At 41.3% G+C, this 21,710-nt stretch overlaps 1 protein-coding gene across 6 annotated transcripts in view; it reads left to right on the forward strand.

Annotated features, from left to right (window-relative positions):
* Positions 1 to 21,710, forward strand: part of LOC142377096 (inositol 1,4,5-trisphosphate-gated calcium channel ITPR1) — an 80,500-nt gene that overhangs the window by 43,528 nt on the left and 15,262 nt on the right. For 3 of the 6 annotated variants that reach the window (XM_075460870.1, XM_075460871.1, XM_075460872.1), the window contains 11 exons: positions 6,270 to 6,402; positions 7,806 to 7,993; positions 16,120 to 16,303; positions 16,470 to 16,726; positions 17,577 to 17,777; positions 17,870 to 17,980; positions 18,181 to 18,276; positions 18,364 to 18,507; positions 18,678 to 18,785; positions 18,930 to 19,122; positions 20,271 to 20,393. In XM_075460870.1, the coding sequence (XP_075316985.1) occupies positions 6,270 to 6,402; positions 7,806 to 7,993; positions 16,120 to 16,303; positions 16,470 to 16,726; positions 17,577 to 17,777; positions 17,870 to 17,980; positions 18,181 to 18,276; positions 18,364 to 18,507; positions 18,678 to 18,785; positions 18,930 to 19,122; positions 20,271 to 20,393 (1,738 nt within the window). Of the gene's footprint in view, positions 1 to 4,916; positions 4,965 to 6,269; positions 6,403 to 7,805; positions 7,994 to 16,119; positions 16,304 to 16,469; positions 16,727 to 17,576; positions 17,778 to 17,869; positions 17,981 to 18,180; positions 18,277 to 18,363; positions 18,508 to 18,677; positions 18,786 to 18,929; positions 19,123 to 20,270; positions 20,394 to 21,710 lie in introns of all 6 variants that reach the window. The other 3 variants (XM_075460867.1, XM_075460869.1, XM_075460868.1) reach the window with 2 other exon arrangements.

Consider the following 21,710-nt stretch of genomic DNA (forward strand, 5'->3'; position numbering starts at 1 on the left):
TACTCAAAATACTTTCACTCACACCCTTTCCCATGCGGATGCAAACACACACCCTCTCGGTGTAAACTTAGCTGAAGTTGGCTGTGAATGTTTCAGTGAGAATGCATTGTTAGATCTAGTCTCTAGTAGACTAACATGCTATATGATTTAAGGGGAAAATATCTGTGCCTCCATATCAAGATGCATGGTTTATAGTGATCACATGAAGTGGGTCTTTTGAAGTTGACATGGGTTGAGATGTATTTTTGCCCTCCCCACAGAGTGCATCCCACCCTGTTGCTAAATGTCAAGGGGATGAATATCAGCTAAATTTGCTGCTCTTTGACTATCTTAGTTATGTAAGAGCCAGAGGGGTTCAGGACACACTTCTTCCTCTCATGCCACCCTTTTCACCTGGCCTCGTGTCTGTGTGGTCTTGTCAAGAGAGTTATGCAAGCCCTCCATATTTAAAGTAAAACGTCTTTCATCCCTTTTCCCCCCCATGTAACATGCTGCATGGTGAGCTGACTTTATTTTCTCCCATCCATCCCAGCAGGGCTGTACCCTCTGGTCAAGACAAAAAACTGGTTTTACATGTCTGGTTTAGAAGTAGGTCAGCTGTAATGAAAATGAGAGAGCACAGTCTTTTAATTTTGTCTGCTTCTCTGTCTGCACATAACAAGCACTCGAGTGGTAAACCCCAGTATTTCGTGTCATTCACCACTGGTTTAAACATGACTCAATCTCAGGCTGTATCGGCACAGAGACGTGTTTATTTCCGCACTTTCACGAGAAAAGTGTTTGTGTGTGTGAGTACGTGCGTACATGTTTATTTTCTCTCGTGTGGAACTGAAAGGTGTGAGGCTGATCAGGGGTCTGCCCCGGGGAGATTCCAGTTTGGTGAAATACTGTGTTGCTGGAGCGGATGTGGCAGCTCTGAGGGGTTACCCAGTGTGGTCTGTGGTCAGACCAGGAGTGCTTAGCTACACATATCTACTCTGATCAACATATTGCTTTGTGGTTTGATGTGGTCAAAATAAGGCAGTGTCCACAGACTTGTGAAATGATGCTGATCCTCCAGAGTGTCAATAGTGAGCGCATAGCCCTCAACCCGCTGCTGAACTCTGCCCCACAATGCCGTCAGCAGCTGGATCAAATCGATTGTTGGGATTACTACAGGTGACTTTTAAGTGTTGACAATTTGTTTTCCTGGCTCGAGTCTTGAATGACAGGTGTGTTACTGGATGTAGACGGCTCACTTTAGAGGGATTAAGTTTAGTCGCAAAGAAAACTTTGACGATAATATGCATCCAGAAAAGCTAGTTGTCAAGAACTGACCGTTGTTTATTTCTAAGAAACTGAGCATAAGAGCCGTGATGCATTTTTTTTTTTTTTTTTTTAAGATAGCATGCTCTAAAATTCCATCATTTGCATTTGGTGAATTTCTGAAGAATTTATGTGAGCATGTTCTGTGTTTTCCCTTTTTCTTTCAGACTGTGTCTCATTTTCTCTTTCTCACTGTCTCATTCTGCATAAGCACACCCACCCACACACAGACCAGCAAAATACACCTATCTCTCTCGTAAGTTTTACTTGCTTTTAAAAGACAGTGACTAGCCAATGAAGGTTAAAAAAAAAAATCCCATTTAAAACTGATTAAGCACAGAAAACTGTCCTGTTTATTATAAACTCTAAAGCAGCAATACTGTATGTTTTAAAGATATAATTTTTTTTATAAATTGTATATGTGAGCAACTGGACTTTGTAAACCACCAACATTTCAAGAAATATTTAAGCATGGCTGCCTTCAATCATCATCTTAATTGACTCAGTGTTTGGTGTGTTGTTATACAAAAGGCACTTAAAGAGTGGGACTGGGCTAATACTGGATTTAAGTGTTGCAACATGTAGCCCTGGTTTGCCTTTAGATTAGAATTAGTTTCAGAATATGTAGGGCTTTGCTAATCCACCTGAAAGTTTGCAAGCGCCAGTTTGCATATTGCGTTTGCCTACTTGCCGAACCTTTGATTATATACAAATCAGTGACATATTAATGGGAAGAGCGTGTGTAGAATAGAGTTGAATACAGAAACTTGATCAATTCTAATGCACCCAAACGAGGCCCCAAAAGGTGTAATAATGTTTGAAAAACCCCATGAATATTGCACTTTGAGCTATATAACCAGCTGTGGACAATTTAAACTGATCTCAGTTCTAACTGGCCCGAGTCCACACACCCAAAGTCTGGCTAAATCTGTCAGCCATTGCTAGGCCAGAGCTACCTGAAACCAGAACATAACCGAGTGTACTTGGTACTGATCATCTGGAAGGTCTTTATGTGACTAGTTGTGTCATTGAGAAATTGGATTCTTCAGCTTCTGTGTAACCTCTGTTGGAATCGTTCTGTTCTGATTATAGAGAAGTTATCAAGGTAATAGGTCACTCATGTTGACATAAAATGTTGTAGGCCTTTTTAAAAAGGCGCCCTACTGTACACGATGCCTTTAACTTAATCTTACAGTGAGGCCATTGTCAGATGTAAATCTCTTAATTGTGTTTCTAATATTCTCTTGTTTCTTTTCCTTGTCCCTCACAAGTTCTTGCCGTGTGTGTGACAGATGGTAACTGTAAGCAGCTCTGTGTCACTGGTTTAGTGGCCTGGTTTCTCTTGGAGTGATTATGTAACTAACCCTATCGCCCTTTTGCCTCTCCTCTCCCCCCTCCTGCACCTCCTAACATGTTCTTTTACATAACAGTGTGTGTGTGGCGCAGCACCTTGCATAAGTTTCCTTTTCCCTGAGCAAACACACTGCACAGACAGGTACAGTCCAATCATTCTGCCGAACAGTGAGGGAAGTAAAAATTTGAACTGGGGAAAGCAACACGTTTTTTTTTTATTAGATGCGAGTGAAAGTTGATGAATGTGCGTTGTGTTTCATGTTGCTCAGACTGAGAACTTCCCACCTTGTGATTACTCATTGCTGACTTTAGCTGGCACTTGCAGTGTGATTTCAGTTTTTGCTCAGTCTACGTGCTGGTGTCATGTAGTAAAAGAAGAATTTGACAATTTAGTAAACTAGCAGATTAGCTTTCCTGTCTTTCCAGAGCGTTACTGTCATTGTGAAGTTGCCAGGCAACCAGTTGCAATCTCCACAAGGTCATTGTGTTGAGCCAAAAAATAATCAGTGGCTATGTTCCCAGTTTTAAATGGAGTGGATGCACATAATAACGATAAATCAGTTATTGCTCTTTGTGATTATTGGTCCTGCTTGTAAAATGTAACATAAGGAACTATCTTTCAGTATCTTTCAGTTTACTCTTTAAACCCTGTCTTGCAGTGCAGTTTATGGCTCAGATGGTGTCCACTGTCTGTGGATGCTTGAAGAGGATATGTATATTTTTTAATTTAATTCATTTAATGGTTAGATAAAACCATGCCAATCACTTCCGGTTGTTTCTAACCTCTATGCTAAGATAATCTAACAAGCTGCTGCCTATAGTTTCATATTTACCATACCAACAGATCTGTCTGTGGTGTAACTTTCAGCAGGAAAGTCATCGAGCTTACATCCCAAGATGTGAGCTTTAACTTGAAAAAGAAAAAAAGTACACATATTTCTTCGTCAGGTGTGCTTCACTGAATTTACTTAATCTCAGGTTTAATGTGGTTAACATCAACACTAAACGAATTCTGAGGGTAAACATTGGAACACAATGCCTAAATTGCAGGGATTCAAAAGTAATTGGACACTTGTTGTGTACAGTTTCGGCTTTTAGTTCGCACGCAACAAGGTGGCACAAGTTCTTACTCAGACTCCGGTGGAACTGACTGTTAGTGCAAGGAGGAAGGTGGTGACTTTGTAAGTGAAAGAGACAAGAGATAATGAGACTCACTAAAAGAAGCCTAAGCGAGAGAGGTATCGATTTGCCAACATCGAGAGTTTGGTTAATTCTTTAAGAAAATAAATCGAAAACATGAAATTAAAAAGAAAAAAGAACGTGCAACAGGAAGATGAAGCCTGGTATGCGAGGAGCGCGAGTCAGGAGAATGACTAACAATCATGTGCATGAGGAAGGAAATACTTTTCATGAATGAAGTTAAAAAGGCCTTCCAGGATTTAGACATTCATGTTTCCTGGTCAGCAGTTAAGAGAAAACTTATTGACAAACGCCTCAGAGGATTCACATCAATATACCCCTTGAATGCCTCAATACAAGAAAGGCCACATTAACAACAAACTCAAACATGTGGCCAAGGAGCTTGTCAGGTTGTGGAAGAGACATTTTCTTCCCCGGCCGCCTTCAGGCGCCTAAACTCAGTCCTGATGAGCATTTTTTTCACTTAATTAGGACCAGGCAGAAAAGTGACTGAAAAGTGCAGGAGTGAAGATTTAAAGGGGCGTTGTTATGGAACATGAGCAGCATCTGATCTGTATGTGCTGAATGTTTCAGGCAGTCACTAGCTGAAAAGGATATTTAACAAAAATATTTATAATGATGATTATATGTGACTTCAAGAGGATATACAATCACTTTCAATCACCTAAACTCTCTCCTCTGTGTGTTGTGTCTTGTGCATATTGATGTGCATACTCAAATCAAAGCTGAAACTGTCCACGCACAACTAGTTTTGACTGTTTATAAGAAATGACAGAATTCAGACTATGAGAAAAATCTCACCAAGTAAGCAGTGTTTTCTACATACAATACTGTATCCATCCCCAGCTCTAAATTCTCCACAGCCATAAAATTTCCCAAATCTCTGACCCAGCAGTAAAAGCATGGCAACTCTTCTCTGAGCAGACCTTTGCATGGCAACTTGAAACAGCTAAATTGGAACATGATGTGGTAATTAACGTGACAATTGCTCTCTCAATGCTGCATGAATACTAACTCTGTATTTGTATCACTATGCTCACGCTGCTCACTGCACCCAGCAGCTGGATCACAACCAGCCCGAGAAACTGTTGGCAGACCAGAAAAGGGTAGGTACCTGAAACGGCATGAAAGCTTAACTAACTCCAACATTACAGAGATACATTCTTGCTTTTTTTGTGTTTAATTGCTCCCCATCAGTGCTTTAAGTAACTCTAATGTCACAGCCTCTGTTTTACTGAAAAAAAAACGTATTTTTCTCTTTGTTTTTTATCTCTCATGATGATGGAAATGTGATAACTATAACATATAACATTCTATAACATCATTGCCAACAAAAGACATTTTTTTCTAAACAGGTTTATTCATTAACTATCAAGGTTTTGAATAGATGTCCCCAGCCACCAGTAATTCTCTGCATCTGTAGCATCTATTACTCCCGTTATTTTCTCACGGCCTTTTTGCTTTGTTATTACAAACTTTATGAAGAAAGGTTGTATTGTTACCTAGTCATCACGAAGCATCAGCATCCATATGGTAGTTTGTGCTCATCACTGATTCAGGCCAAGTTTGCGTTAACAGTTTGCGTTACGACCTCAAAGAATGACGTTAACATATTTTGGCTCATGCCTGAGAACTTTAGAAGACATCACTCTCCGGGAAGAGCATAGAATAATCTTCTGACTCCAACTGATTGTGCTTTTCTGTAATGCAAAATGCATACAGTCGATTAACCTCCAACCAATAAAAGATAACAACAGCGTAGTTTGCACCACCTACAAAAACTAATCCTGACCGCTGGAGCAAAAGTACGACAGCGGAGCTTACATAATTTCTCTGCCGTCTGTCCAGGACCACCCACAGCTGACAATGATTTGCACATAGTCACACACAAACATACAATCAACTCTCTCTTTCATTTCCCTCACTTTATCCCATGGGAGGTCTCTCAGGTAGCTTTGGGCTGCGGTTGCCGTGACAACGGCAAAGTCGTGCCGCTTACTGCTCAACGGTGGATGAGTCACAGTGTGGGAGGGCTGCCCCCAGGACTGCCTAAGTGAAAACCGGGACCTCACATTGTCACAACACAGTGTTGCTGTTCCTATAATAAACAGCAGCTGTGTGGGTAGCAGAATGTATAAACTTTAGGCTATGCCTCAAAGTTTTTCCTTTGCAGAATTTTAGGTCAGTTTTTAAATATTTACAATGAACAGTTGATATGTTGCTGCTCCAGAACAATCAGTTGAAGGGGTGTGGTCGTGATGTGAGACATGCTATCATTTTCTGAGAAAGGGTTGTTTTAAAAGTCTCTTTGATAAATTAATGTGCACCACACATCACTGATGTTACACAACCTCCTCTCTCTGTCAGTGACATCACATCATTACATCATTACCCTTTTTTTCCCCTTGTAGGGCGAGGCGCTGAGACAGATTCTGGTGAACCGTTACTATGGCAACTTCCATCGGAGTGGTGGGCGGAGGGACAGCCTTACGTCATTTGCCAATGGCTCCCTCAGTCCAGTAGGACCAGGCAAAAACCATTCAGGTGGGACACTGTGTCTGTTGTCGTTGCTCCTTTCTAACACTGAACACAACGTGTTTGAATTATTTTACAGCAGAATGTGTTGTTTAATTTGGACACAAAGTCATAAGAATACTGATTCCAGCATCTCTAACTGAGTTCATTCCAATAGGAAGCATTGAGCTCAGGCCTCCTACAAACTGGATGGATATTTTGCTGCCAGGAATAATCATAGTCTCGCTGAACCTTTTGCTTTTGGTTTGCCAAAATGTAAGACAAGGATCCGTCTGTGTCTGTCTGGCCATGAGCTGGCTATCAGTGCCAGAGTTGTGCGATGAGCTGCCCTTTGAGCAGACAGAACACAATATTCTTATCACTACATGATAACATGGCCTTTGTGTTATTATCCACAGTCAAAATACTCAAGTAAAGGCATCTCTCTTCAGGGTTTCTCATTCTATGTGCAATTTAAATTGTAGGTTTGGGAGGACAGATTTTATGAGCAAAAACAGCATGGGCTATGAGTCTGTTATTCACATAGATTCACAGCTGCCATATTGCCCTAATGGTCAAAATCACTTGCGTAGCCAGTGGTGAAAGTGCCAGCAAAGCTGAAACATGGGTGTAACGTGATAATGTCTTCGTCTTATTTGTATGATTGAACTTAAAAACACAGACAGTCACTGTGGATCCCTTCTCACCATCTCGATGCACACCGACACGTTGGCACACGTCCAAACCACAGGACGTAGACCCCTCCCCTTTGTGATAAACTCCTTACTGTTGCTTGGAGATAGGCTGCTACTTCCTGCGAAAACAGCCTTTGCACCTGTTGCAGAAAACAGGAGCCAGGAAGAGATTTCCATATGTAGCCTGAAGCTGGGGCCACAGTGGGGCAATGTGCAGGCAAAGTCAGGCGCAATGACTTACACAACTGTACAGTTGCACAGTACAGGATTAGTGTATGACCTATTTTAATAAGTCATCTAAAGTGTGTCTTAGCCAAAGAGTTAATTAGTGTTTTATGAATAACTGACATATATTTTGAAGTATACATTTTCTCCCTCATTTAAATTGTAATTTTAGATGTCTGTTTGAAATGTTATGTAAGGTCTCTTGTATCTTTATGGGTACTGTTTCAAATATTAGTGGAGACTTAGACCAAAAATTAGATTGTTGTGTATGAAAATAATACTGCCAAGTTGATGGGGACAACAATTATTAAATGTTTAATTTATTCCACTGTTTCTCATCCTAATTATAAGCATTTTACTATTTTACTGCCAAACATTTAGTTTAAATCCAGAGTGTAAATGAAGGAAATGTTGAAAAATATACAGAATAGATCCTCCAGCTTTAACTTCACATCGTGTATTTTGGAAATACCATGCTCTGATTAGTGCTGTTGCCTTGTCTCGGTCATGCAGCGTTAGGGGGTCCAGGTGGCCTGAGTCGGGGGGAGATGAGCCTGGCTGAGGTGCAGTGTCACCTGGATAAAGAAGGAGCTTCTGAACTGGTTATTGACCTCATCATGAACACCACTAGTGACAGAGTCTTCCAAGAAAGCATCCTCTTGGCTATTGCACTGCTGGAGGGTGGAAACACCACCATCCAGGTGAGTTATCCACAAATCTCTGACATACAAAAGTGGATACCAGGACTGAGAGGTACATTGTTTGTCGTTCTACTGTTGAACAACATTTCTGAATCTCCGAGGATCATCTCGCAGTAAAGAGTATGCACTTTGCTGCTTTACTGTGGATAATCTACTTCTATATAATAAGTAAGAACATCGCACTCTGTCATGGGTGGAAGTTTTCATTAAAGGAAAATAGGTAGTATGTGGGTCAGTGTGCCATTGTGGCTGCACATATACATCAGTAAGGTGACTCTTCTCCCCCTCATATCACGCACTAAATCATATGGTTGAATGATCAGGCCAACTGCTAATGATGTCACTGGTTTGAAGTAATTTATTCTTATTTTTTCACTTGGTACACGAAAGCCCGTGAGGTTCTCCTGTTTGGTTCAACCTTAGCCGCTGTAAACTCCATCTGCCCCTGCACGTCTTTGTTGTGTCTCTTTCTATGCGGTCTAGTCAGTCGATCTCTCTGTCTTTTCATTTTGTGCGTCCGTCTGCTAGCTGTTGTGTAAGCAAGGGGCTTGCATAATCAGATTAGGGTGAGGAAGCCACTGAGGCGGAGATAATGCTTTGGCTTCCCACGACTGCTGCAGAGCTGCGTCACATGATCAGTCTGCGTTACATAAGGCCTGTGTGAATGAACAATGAGGAATGTCTCAGCCTTCAAAACATTCCAGGCTCGCTCCCTCGCGTTCTCTTGCCTGCCCAAACTGGGTCATGCTGGGCCTCCGGAACTGGGGCAGTGGGGAGAAACTGAAGCTCCTCTCAACTTTGCATACTTATGTTTTTTCTGGAAATGGACAATTTCTCGTCAGGACAAGTTTTCCTGCAGAGCTAGAAACATTCCACACAGTTTAAATAAATGTTTTCTATGGTTTACTGGAAAGTTTTCTAGAAAACATCAGTTTGAGTGGAAGTGAATCCTTTAGCAAAAGCGAGGGTTCACCATTGTAAGCCACCAAGTTGGTTTTCTTCATGGTCTTTGTTTGACACGCTGAGCCGAGCACCTGTTGGGTGTCCGATATCTTGCTCTCAAGTAACACAGTTAACTATTTACTCTTGGCCTAAATAGTGAGCAAAAATAAACCACAAATAACCTCAGCTCCATGCTTTAGTTCCTTTACACACAATCTCTCTCTATCGTGTAACGCTAATTCATGGCTACTCCACATTTAATCCTATTAACACCTGCTAAATACAATAAAGTTCAAACACTGTGAAAGAAAAGTGCAGCGATTTGCAAATCGTATAAACTGAAATGTAGAAGGTATGCTAATTTCTGTATTTGATGCCATTAACAATTCAAAGGAAATTTGGCAAAAAAACTGGAAAAGTTATGTGTTACTTAAAAAAAAAAAACACCAACTGGAGCATCTCACAACTAATTAGGTTAATTAGCAACAGATCAGTGACATGACATGAGTATCCTTGAGAGACTGAGCCTTGCCATAGGAAAATATTGGGGAAGGGTTCACTACTCCACTAAGAACTGTGCTGGCAAAGTGCTCAGCAATTGAAGAATTACATCATTTATTTGGACATGGCATATTATTGAAAACTTGTCAAAAAATCTGAAGAAATCTCTGTAGACAACAAACATTGCTGATAGCCTGTATTGAATGCATGTGATCTTCAGGCACACAGGCAGCACTGCATTCAGAACAGGCATGATTGTGGAAAGTAAATTATTGCACTGCTTAACAAACACCCATGAAAACAATGTCAGAGTGAAAAAATTGTTGCTAAATCCACAAATGCAAGTTGGATCTCTACCATGCAAACATCCATTTATGAAGAAAACCTGGAAACGCTGCCAATTTCTTTTAGCCCAAGCTTGTTTAAGATGGACCAAAGTGAACTGAAAACCTGTCCTGTGACAGAACAAAATTAATTATAAAGGATTTTTGGAAGTCATGGATGGATGCAGTGTCCTCTGGACTAAAGAGAACACGAGCTATTCAGTTTGCTCACAGTTCAAAAGCATGATGGTATGGAGATAAGCCCTGTGAGCAACTTGTCCATCTGTGAATGATATACAGATTTTGGAGGAATGAATGTGGCCATTGCAGAGATGCACATAGTCACACACAAACATCTTTTTCAGGGAAGGTCTTGCTAATTTCAGACAGATGGTGACAAACCACATTCTGCCTGTGTTACTACAACATTGCTCCACAGTAAAAGAATCCAGGTGCTAAAGGGTCCTGCCTGCTGCCCAGACCTGTCACCCACTTAAAACTGATGAAGCATTATCACATGGAAAAAATGACAAAGGAGAGTCCACTGATATCTCGTTCATCTGTTGAGCAGATAAAATCTGATATTAAACTAGGATGAGAAAATATTCAATTCTCAAGAGTTACAGCAGTTTAACTCCTCAGCTTCCAAAAGCTTCCAGACTGTTGTAAGAGGAAGAGGTGGTCCAACACGGAGGTGAACATACCCCCGTCCCAACTCTTTTTTTCTTTTTTTTTTAATTCGAAATGAGCATGTGTATTCCAAAAGGTAGTGAAAATATCCCTGTTTCATCTCAACTTTTTTTCAAATTTGGATTGTATGAAGCACTGCATGCATTTTAGTGTTTGTAGCTGGCTCTTCTTCGTTTTATCTCCATCTCAAGTCTGCTTTTCTACGACAGCGATGACAGAGCTCACACAGCTGTAAATTGTGTTGTGACATGGCAACTGGTGACATTTTACTTGTCAGCCATCTGCTGTCTAACCACATGTCGCGCTGCTCTGTTTTCTTCCGAAGCGTTTGGTTTGCAGGTGGCATTGTGGATTTGAAAAGGGGAAAAAAAGTGCTATATTGACTTAGATTAAGGTTGAAAAGAATTATGACAGACATGGCTGACTTTTGGATAAAAGGAAGAGCTGAAAAAAGAGGAAAAGGTCCTTGGGGAGAGGAAAGCTAAGCAACCGCTCCATTTGGTTTGCATGTGGCGCTGCCTGACGTGAGAGGGAGGGTGAGAGGAAAAGGGAGCGCAAGTATAAATAGCTGTTACATAACATCCCTTTGTTGATGCCAAGTGGCGGAACGGAAGGAGAGAAGGGAAAGCGCTATGACCTTGTTTTTCAGTGTTGTCCGCCTGCACCTCGCCCATCTCTGTGTCTCATTCCACTCAGGGTTAGTCTCCATAGATACAGACAGACTCTGTGTTTACTCAACACCACGGGGGGGCCCGAGATACTTGTCCCTCTCCTCCATGCTCCTCTGTTACTGTCACTCCATTCTCTCTTTGCCTTGATCACCAAGCGTTACTTCATCCTTAACATCATCTCTCCACTCTTGTCCTTGCTTTTCAAGCGCTACCGAAACGCAGATGGTCTCTCTTGATACTGCGGCACAGATTTTGTAAATGAGCACCGAAAGCATCGAAACAGCACAGAGGCAGCAGCATGGTTAGACATGAAAGTTTAGGTTTTCAGTTTTGATTCACTGTCACAAACATTTCTGAGGAAATCATAAAATGTTGGTTGCGTGGTGTTTTTCTTTTACTGTGGTGTCCCGTCTTTATGCACAGACACTGTCTTAGTTTCGTTGACGCACTCGGTCCACTAAAGTTCAGTTCTTAGAAACGGGTTTTGAAAAGTAACTGCTCTATCGACATAATGCTGCAGGTTCACCACTCAGCGAAATAATAAATTTCTACCCGATAGATTCACTTCCAGCCACCGTGAATCGAAGTAGCTTGCCTCTCCTACAGTGAAGAATAATGTCTTTATTAGAGATTAAATAGCCCTGCTGACGTGGTGCTAGTCCTGACACAGGTTAACCAAATCGAGATGAGTGTTTACTTCATTAATACAACAACATACCATGGGATATAAGTCTGAATAAAGTTGACATTCACAAAGTGTCACAGAAAATACTGTGTTGCAGAGCTTGTGTGATCTGTGGGTGTGTCCTCTCAAAATTGGCATGCACCGATGCCAGAGACAGCTGACCCAGTTTTGTGAGTGTAAAAGTCAGTGGGCGTATTAGCGTATGCGCTGTCCAGCCTGTGTGTGCCTCTACTGTACAAGTGTTGGTGTGTCCGTGCCAGTTATGTAATGGTAAAGAGTGAGGGAGTGCTCTTCTCTGGGTTTTCTCTGGTCTGATCGATGCATGTTATCCTGGCCCTGTGCCCCATGCCTCACCCTTTGTACCCTGCCTCCTCACAGCTCCTGCACCGCCCCCACCCCCACCCCCTTCCCCTTCCCCTCCCTCCCACCAGCCCCATGCTTTAGCTGATGAAGGACAGAGTTATATGAGCAAAGGGGACAGTAATGGACAGGTATGTCCATTACTGTCCCCCCACCTTACCCTTCCCTACTCAGGCATGCTATGAGTTGTGAGCTGAGAGTGGGTTGCCAGTGGTGCAGCTAATCCCATCACTGCACTCTCCACTTTATAATCAAGTTGTTTATTGAATTGATGGCCTTGCTTGGCAGTTCCCGACTCCTCATGCTGCTATCTCCTTGTCCCTGGGTTTTGGCAGAGTGTGTACGTGCAGGAGGTCCGCTGCTCAGTTTTTGAGGCGGAGGGGGAGGGGCACAAGGCTCTGGAATCTGTTTTGGGGAATAAGCGCACAGTTATGTCATTGTTTCTTTGGAAGCGCCTTGACTGCACAGCTGTTTGCTCTGTTTTGTGTTGTGTGAACTGACACGTCCTTAAACTCTCTTGTGTTGTTGCTTGATTGCTTTTTTTTCTCTTTCTGTTATTTTGAATTAAAAGACTAAAAAGTGGGTTCAACATTAAATTTGAATGCTTGTAAACTTGTTAGCACGAAGCTATGCTGACAAAGGCCTCGGAGGAGGACAAACGAGGCTTGTTTTGTTCCTTTTACTTAGTATCCTTGTGACTATCATTTATTTGTTTTCTCTAGTAGCCCAGTTTTACATCTAACCTGGAAAGACAGATGGTTATATAACAGACTTTGAGAACTGGCCTAGATACTGCCTTATACCATTCTCTCCCTGCCTGTTTCTTGCTCTCCTTCTCCTTCCCTCTTTCTCAGTCATTAGTTTTCTGCTATCCTCCTTCCACCCGTATTCCCTCTTTGGTGTCTCTTTTACCTCCATCTCCATTCCTCTATCTGTGTAAGTAGGCCAGGCTTCGCCCTCTCATGTCGAAATTTTCACCCTGTTAGTGTGCCAAGGCTGCTTTGGCTGGTGAAAGCCTTTCCATAGGCTGTACCAGTGACAGTTCTTACATAATCAAAACAACAGCCCTGTGGGCTGGGACATGGTGCATACATTGCGCCTGGCAGGCTTTGAAAATGCTCTAATTCTGCATGACCCCATTTTGCACCCATGACTGGAGTGTTTAAACCCTCATATCTCTGTGAATCCAGATCTTGCTTAACTGCTGTTTTATAATGTTTTCATGAAGGTCCTTACAAGACCGACGTTCTCATATCACTGAGATGATTTGCTTTTTCAAACCCTTTGTACATTGTATATCTCATAAGAACTGGTAGTATTTTGTGATTACTGATAACTCTGTTGCCTCTTGTTTTATCTCAAAAATAAAAATAAATAAATAAATAAAAGATACTAAAATGAAATTCCCAGTACAACTTCGCAGTAGTCCAGAGTATCGTCTTTAAAGTACAAGGAAAACATGAAGAACTCTGAGTTCAGAGTTTGTCACACCACAGAAAATTGTATCCACCACTGAACCAGACGTGAAAAGTTCAGATGCCAATTATATATGAAAATATGTTTAAAATTTGCTGATTTGCAGATCTCAGGCAAGCTCAAGTGAACCACACTAACAGGGGAAACCGAGCGGAGGTCATTCTAACCGAGGCAAACTACTAGATTTTAAAAACAATAATTTACACTGCACATATTAAGTATGTTTGTCTCCTTCCAGCTACGGCTTTACCAGTATTCTTAACTTAAACTGTGTGGGTGAGTGGTTGGCAGGATGAGCAGAGATGAAGCGGGAAAAGGAGTGAGTCAATCCAGCTATTCTGAACTGTGGCAGCAGCACATCCATTAATCCCAGCTATCTTTGGTAAAAGTTTATTTATTTATTTATTTATTTACTCAGTGAAAAATGTGGAGGATGTTGGCAGTGATCCCAGCTATATATAAACCTGGCTCTGCAGCATCCACCTGCTCCCGTAATTTAAGTTCTCTGAGTGGTTATGCGGCTCTCAAAACTTCATACCAAAGTGTTGGATCTTAACAAAATGAATTCACGATGTGTCACTCACTGTGCACATACAGTCCTGCTATACCTGCCATACGAGGTGGTTAACTTGGCCCTTCAATCCACCAAGCAAAAATCTGATTATTTTTGCTGGTTGCATTGTAGCTCCTCCAACATCTGCAGTGCCTCATTTTAATTTCACTCCTCACCAAATTAATCCAATTTTTCTTCGTCTCTGCAATTTAAGCTGGATTTAATTTAATCCTGCAAATTCTTGCCTCCAGGGAAGATGCGTTTCCGTGAACAAATAACTAGCTGTTTGTCAGATACACAACTAATTGGCACGGTTGGCCCTTCTGAGGCTAATGCATTGTGGTAGGCCTATTTATAACATTACCGAGTTAGGGGCAGCGTTGGCTTTTGTTTGCTTTGAAAGCTCTGATTTCAGACATGCTCTAAGAATCCTAAAAAGAAAATTGATAAACAGCTGTTTAACAGTCCGAGAACAACAGTACAACTTGGTCACCAGTCTTTTTGAGAAGTTTTAAGAAACAGTCGTCTGACACAAATGACACGCTTCCACGCACATCTCAGACTTACAGTGAAATCATTAATCAGTCTTTAATTTGCCGCTTTTGCCAATCATAGATGTTATTTACACTGGGAACACTGGGTTCGTCTCATCCCCAACTTTTTTGAATGCTCAGTTTGTTCCTATCACCTAAAAAAATGCATCAATAGTTACAATTTGAAAAAAAAAAAAAAAAAAAAGATATTATACAACGCCATGAAATGAGTTAGTGTGCCCAAACTTTTTACTGGTACTGTAAAACAAACAAACAAAAAAAAAAGTAGTTTATCACATCTACTGGCAAATTTATTTTATTAGCATAGCATGCTAAGTTAATAAATGAATTATTCCACATTAACATCATTCCTTAAGTTGATTCTACTTGGTCTCTGATATTGGACACGGCTGACTGAAATACATGCTTCGCAGCAGATGTAATAATGGCATTATTTGAGTGATATGGTGTGGAAATTTGATCAGAATACAGCACAGATTTCTGCACTGCACAATGACATCCCAGTGTTACAGCTTTACGGTGACAATAAGGTGCTGTTTACACATACCCGGGTATTTTGATAAACGCATATTTTCTAACCTTCGTTTGCAAAAAAAACTAGGTGCACACATCCCCGTTTTTAAAAAAAAACACGTCTACATTGATCCGGATAAATACGCTATCAGGAGCTGTTGAATTACGCCAAGCCTGACGGTGGCAGTGTTAGAACAATGAGAATTCCACACAAGCCAATCAGAAGCCTAATAGAGAACCGCTGACAGGAAGAACTTCCGGATCCTTTTCAAGAAGAAAATATGGCGCCAGGCTCATGTGTGTGGACTGATAGCGAGACTGAGCTACTTTTACACATTGTGCTGGACTATAAAACTGCTAAAGCCGTGAAAAATGTCTTTGTTGTTCAATACATTGTATGACTGTAATTTTCAAAATTACACACGCGAGTATAGCTCTCAACAACAGTAATGCTGCTAGCACCTCCATGCTTGCCAGATAAACAATGGACGGAGAGAAAGGCGTTTTCACGCTAGCATCCTGCCAACATGACGGATAGGGGCGGGGCTCTGTACTATGACGACAACTCCTCATTCCATTCCCAAAACTCCGTTTTGTCTCTTTCAACCAGTTTACACACAAACGCTAAACGGAGTTTTTAAAAAATCTCCACTTTTGCCGGAGTTTTTTTTTAGCTTCGTTTTCGGAGGAAAAAACTCCGTTTGTGTATAAACGAAAGGCACAAACGAAGGGAAAGGTCTTCGTTTTTCAAAATACCCGGGTATGTGTAAACAGCACCTAACTCACACTTCTGTCAAGGCTTTTACCAGGCAATACACTTATTAATACAGTTTTGCCTTTCTTGTCCCATGTGTCCAGCGTTCATTCTTTTGCCGTCTGACCGACGACAAGAACTCAGAAAAATTCTTTCGGGTCTTCTATGACCGTATGAAGTCAGCCCAGCTTGAAATCAAAGCTACTGTGACGGTGAATACAAGTGACCTGGGAAACAGGAAAAGAGACGAAGACAGCCAGGACAAAGATGTACCTGTCCGCAAAAAAGGTCAGAGGTCATCTGTTATGATCAAATGCATGAACTGACGTTGGCTTGTTCGTTAGTAAGCTGCAGGTTAAACATTTGTCTCCAAATTCGGAGTAGAAAGAAGATTTATGAATCGATGGTGTTGTGTAAGTTATGACCACTGCTGATTCTCTTGCTACATTGACAGGAGCAAAAGACAAAGATACAATCATGACAGAGGATGTGAAAGAGCAACTATTAGAGGCCTCTTCTGCCACCAAGAAAGCCTTCAACTCTTATCGGCGTGAGGCTGACCCAGAGGACCACTATCCCTCAGCAGATGGCCAGCCTAGCACAGGCGACAAGAACCAGGATGAGGGAGAGATGAGTTTTGTGATTGTCATCATGCAGCCCATTCTTCGCTTCCTCCAGCTTCTTTGTGAGAATCACAACCGTGACCTACAGGTAGGAGACACTGAGCCTCAAATTCCAGTTTTTATGGATATCCATCAGAGGGGATCACACTTCACTAGAGCTCTTTACGTTTTCTGATCAATAGAGGTGGACTTCAGTAACACCTCAACTGTGGGCTGTAGGTGAAGTCAAGAAGACAGAGTCTCGTGCTTTTATTATTGATACCTAAGTGTCGATTCAGGGAGTCTTGTTTTTTTCTCTGCAATTTTAAAGAGCAGATTTCTGTTATTAAACTATTCAGTCTCGATCTACTCCAGAATGAAAGCAAATGGATAATGTTATTGCATAACAAGCGTAATGAAAACCTCTGAGTGGTGCCTGCGGATATTTCAGTGGAACATGAAAATAATTGCTCAATTTCCGTGATGCATTTACTTCAACAGTAATTCTTAGTTAGTGATAAACTAATGCAACTAAGAATATGATTATGAGTGACAAAGTTTATTCTGCTGGTGGAAATAAATGTAGAAATAAAATGCCTCGTAATTAGTTTAGGCTATTCCCTACGGAGCAGAATACACAAACATAAGAATAAATGTAGAAATGTTTCAAATCTTGTGTTCTGTATCAAGGTTTTATGGTGAGTTGTCTCAATTCTTTTTTTTTCTACGAAAGTGTTTGTATTTTGTAACAGAGCTTATTTGTTACTCGACTGGATCGCAGTTAAAAAAAAATATATATATATATTTCCACTTCAGCAGCATGCAAACATTTCCTTTACTGTTTTGTTCTTGAAACGCAGTTAATAGTGACAGATTACTCCTACACAGGCTTATATGTCACTGCATCCCCTCCCACTTTTTACAACCTTTTTCCTTTTTTTTTTTTTTTTGTAACCCAGAATTTCCTTCGTTGTCAAAACAAAAAGAACAATTACAACCTTGTGTGCGAGACCCTGCAGTTTTTAGACTGCATCTGTGGCAGCACCACAGGAGGTCTTGGTCTGCTGGGATTGTACATCAATGAGAAGAACGTTGCCCTCATCAACCAAACTCTGGAGAGTCTAACGGAGTACTGCCAAGGCCCCTGTCATGAAAACCAGGTACCAAAGTAATCCCACTACAAGGAAGTTTTCAGACTCTACTAAGACATTATATGTCTGTTTACATACATTCTCTTCCCTGATTCCCCCAGAATTGTATTGCCACCCACGAGTCCAACGGTATTGATATTATTATTGCCCTGATTCTTAATGACATCAACCCACTTGGAAAGAAACGGATGGATCTAGTGTTAGAGCTCAAGGTGAGTTTTGCTGGTGAAAGTAAAGACTAACTTTGCTGAAGCTGTGTGTTTGGTTCTGAAGTCAAAATGCTGATTGCTCTGGGCTGGCTTTTATTCCTGTGTGTGCCGAGACAAATTATGTATGCATTTTACTATAAAGTACCAAAGTTTCTGTCTGTTTAGCTTTTTTTCTCACCTGCTTTCTCTCTTTTCTGCTTCAGAACAATGCATCCAAGCTGCTGCTCGCCATCATGGAGAGCCGACATGATAGTGAGAACGCTGAGAGGATCCTGTACAATATGAAGCCCAAAGAGCTGGTGAGGAATTGATCTTGAGCATTTAGTGCTATGAACCTTTGAAGATTTGCTTCATGCAGGTGTGAGAATGTGTTTGTGTCTTTGCAGGTGGAGGTGATAAAGAAGGCCTATCTTCAGGGAGAGGTAGAGTTTGAAGACACAAGGGAGGAGGATGATAATGGAGACGAAGAGGAACATGATGCTGCTTCACCCCGAAATGTTGGACACAATATCTATATTCTAGCCCACCAGGTCTAATATTTATTTCTATTACTCAGTTGAGATGTAGGAGAAATTCTACACTACATGTGACACTGTATTACATATTATTGAAAAAACACTTTGTTCTGTGTGTACTAAAGACAGGCTTGTTATTCACGTGCTGTTGTTATTCACTTGTTGGCTGTGTCTCCTTCATACAGTTGGCACGTCATAATAAAGAGCTGTCCATGATGTTGAAGCCAGGGGGGGCCAGCGGAGAGGGAGATGAGGCCTTGGAGTTCTATGCCAAGCACACTGCTCAGATAGAGGTCATAAAACACAGCCCTTTGTCACAGAATATTAAACAAAAAAATGACATATTCGCTGTATGTTTGCTGAGAAATTGTCACACATTTGGCCATGTGGGCCAACACAGAGGCCCGTATGAGGTGACGGTGAGTCTCTCTGTTTAGATTGTACGTCAGGATCGCACCATGGAGGAGATAGTATTCCCTGTGCCCAACATCTGCGAGTTCCTGACCTCAGAGTCAAAGCTGCGAGTCTACTACACCACCGAGAGAGACGAGCAGGGCAGCAAGATCAACGACTTCTTCCTCCGAGCAGAGGACCTCTTTAATGAGATGAACTGGCAGAAGAAACTCAGAGGTAGGGAGAAGACTCACCGTGTGCATGTTTAGATACAATAATGCAGAATTTTTTGCTACGGTTGACAGAAGAAAGTGCAACAAAGATGCCTGACTGGAATCAAACTGAGTCTCTGTGTGTTATGTGGTACTGTAGGTGTGTTGACTATCAGAACACGCACTGGAGAGGAAACAGAAACTTACATCGTCAGCACAATCTAACCACCCCTTCATCAATCAGATTTCTCTTTTTGTTACAATTGACCGATACAGATTAATAACACTTTACACAACCTCAAAGACTAATTTCCAGAAACACGACACAATTGGATGGCTGCATATTACTGTGTGGAATTTGTATGTTTCCCATCCTCCAGTTCATAGACATGGAGGTTGCATCAAGTAAAAACTCCAACGTACTCGGACGTTTAAATTATTGTGTCCCAGTATCAGATTACTGAGGATTCCTAGGTTCCCATGCTGGCATGTCAGCCTCGGCAGGATGAGTGTGGAAAAAGGGATGGAAGGCTGTGCATCAGCCCCATGACAGCAAGGCCAACTCTGTGCTTAAGTTATATGTGCGTGTTTCCGCTGTCTAAAAGCAGACAGGGGCTTTCCACATTCTTCGAGCCATGAAACATTTGTACAGTAACCTTATGAATCACAAGCGAGTGTGCAGGCTCATGCACACAAACATACACACTCAGACCCGCACCCACACTCAGTCACACTTCTAATCCACATAGAAGACTTCATACCCACACAAAGCCTTATTCAGTCTCTCACCTAGAGGAGGGAATGGACAGAGAAAAGTCCCTCCATCTTCATCTGTTTCTGTTTTCCTATAAAACCTGAGTTTACAAACTAGTGTCTGAAAGTCAGACGGTAGGTTGGAAGCAAAGTTCAGAGACATGTCTTTAGAGTTCTTCCCTTCATCTTGACCTTTTGGAAGTTTATTTCCGATGGTGTCATTAAACACACAAAGGAAGTTGTTTCATTTCTTGTTTGCTGTTCTTCTAAATGTCTTCACACGACACACAGCGATTAAAGCTCAGTTACCTCCAGTCATTGATTTCAAATGCAGTCTAACAGCTTGTTAACATACTGACATTCAAGTTGGAGTAGTGTTGACTGACTGAAATGATTGTTGGTTTCCCCTCTCCTCTCCAGCCCAGCCGGTGCTTTACTGGTGCTCCAGAAACATGTCAGTGTGGAGCAACATCTCTTTTAAACTGGCTTTGCTGATGAATCTGCTGGTCTGCTTCTTCTACCCTCTGGAGGGGGTGCATGGAGGTCAGTCACATGAGTTGACGCTTCAGTTCAGAAGCATTCAAAGTTGGCCCTGGATTCGGCTTACGTCCTGTGGCCCATAGCAGTTCAATTGTATTTCCACTTGTTAAAGAAATTCAAAGTGAAGAATTATTTTACACTTTTGATTGTGAAGTAGACATTTAATCAGTGTTTGAAGAAGGCTGTATCTCAGATGCATAATAATTGTTTACTGTTTTATGGGGGGGGTTGTTGCTTTTTCTGGCAAGGATATTTGATCTTGCGCTCTGGAAAAAAGTCTTCCACTAAGCGAAGCAAAACAGGGCTTGCCGGCATGCTTTTTTTACCACTACAAAGCTTATATTGCATTTTCATGCTTGTACTGACACGCCATTGGGTTGAATGATGTGAATGCAACAGATATGTATGTATTCCATTAAATCACAGCAGCAGCAAAGTCCAACTTTACAACCAAAAATGGTGCAAATTATAGAAGCAAGTTGAGACGCCGATCTTTTGCATTTCCATCCCACTCGGGTGTAAGCAACTACTGTGCTGCCACCCTCAGAGGCAGACTCAAAAAGCTGACCCCCAATCCTTCTGCTGGGAGTCAGCATTGACCTACTGATCTGCTTTTGCAGAAGCTTTTGTTAGAAGTCAGTGTTCTGATCTACTGACTTCTAACCACCTGATCAGGATTAGGAGCAGGATTTGAGAAGCCTGTTATCTCTATCATATTAGCTCATATTTGCCCTCCGGTGTTATGGAGACCACAATAAACACTGCAGCACTGTTTATTTTCCATGTAAACGGATCATACATTGACCTAAGGAACACAAGGCTATCTAGGTCACAATCAAGATGATTCAAAAAGTCACCAATCACGTTTTTACTTTAAAAAAGGGCAACTACTCAGTCTATCTCAGTGATGTGGGTCTACTTTATTGTCATGTCTTACACATCTTATACACCTTGGACCTGTATGAAAATGTATGTACATTGTGGACAAAGTCAAAAGATGGATTTAGCAAATATCTATTATATGTGCAAATAACAGTGTTTGCAAAATTCTAGAAAGTTATTATAAAACTGTATAAAACTGTCTCAAAGGGCAAATTGAAAAAAAGAAAAATTTAACCACCATTCTTGGATGATGTTCATTGAGTTGTTTTAGAAAAGAAAATCACATATATGAAACCAAAACTAGGTTTTATCCATACTTTTTGTTATAAAAATTTGTATTTTGTATTTTTAAAAGAAAGTCTAAATATGAACACGAGTCTGCAGTTAAAAAGGAAGTGCTTGCAGAGCTTATTTAGCTTTTGCACCTGGCTGGTTGAC

Source organism: Odontesthes bonariensis, chromosome 3 (assembly GCF_027942865.1).
Source record: "Odontesthes bonariensis isolate fOdoBon6 chromosome 3, fOdoBon6.hap1, whole genome shotgun sequence".
NCBI classification, from domain to species: domain Eukaryota; kingdom Metazoa; phylum Chordata; class Actinopteri; order Atheriniformes; family Atherinopsidae; genus Odontesthes; species Odontesthes bonariensis.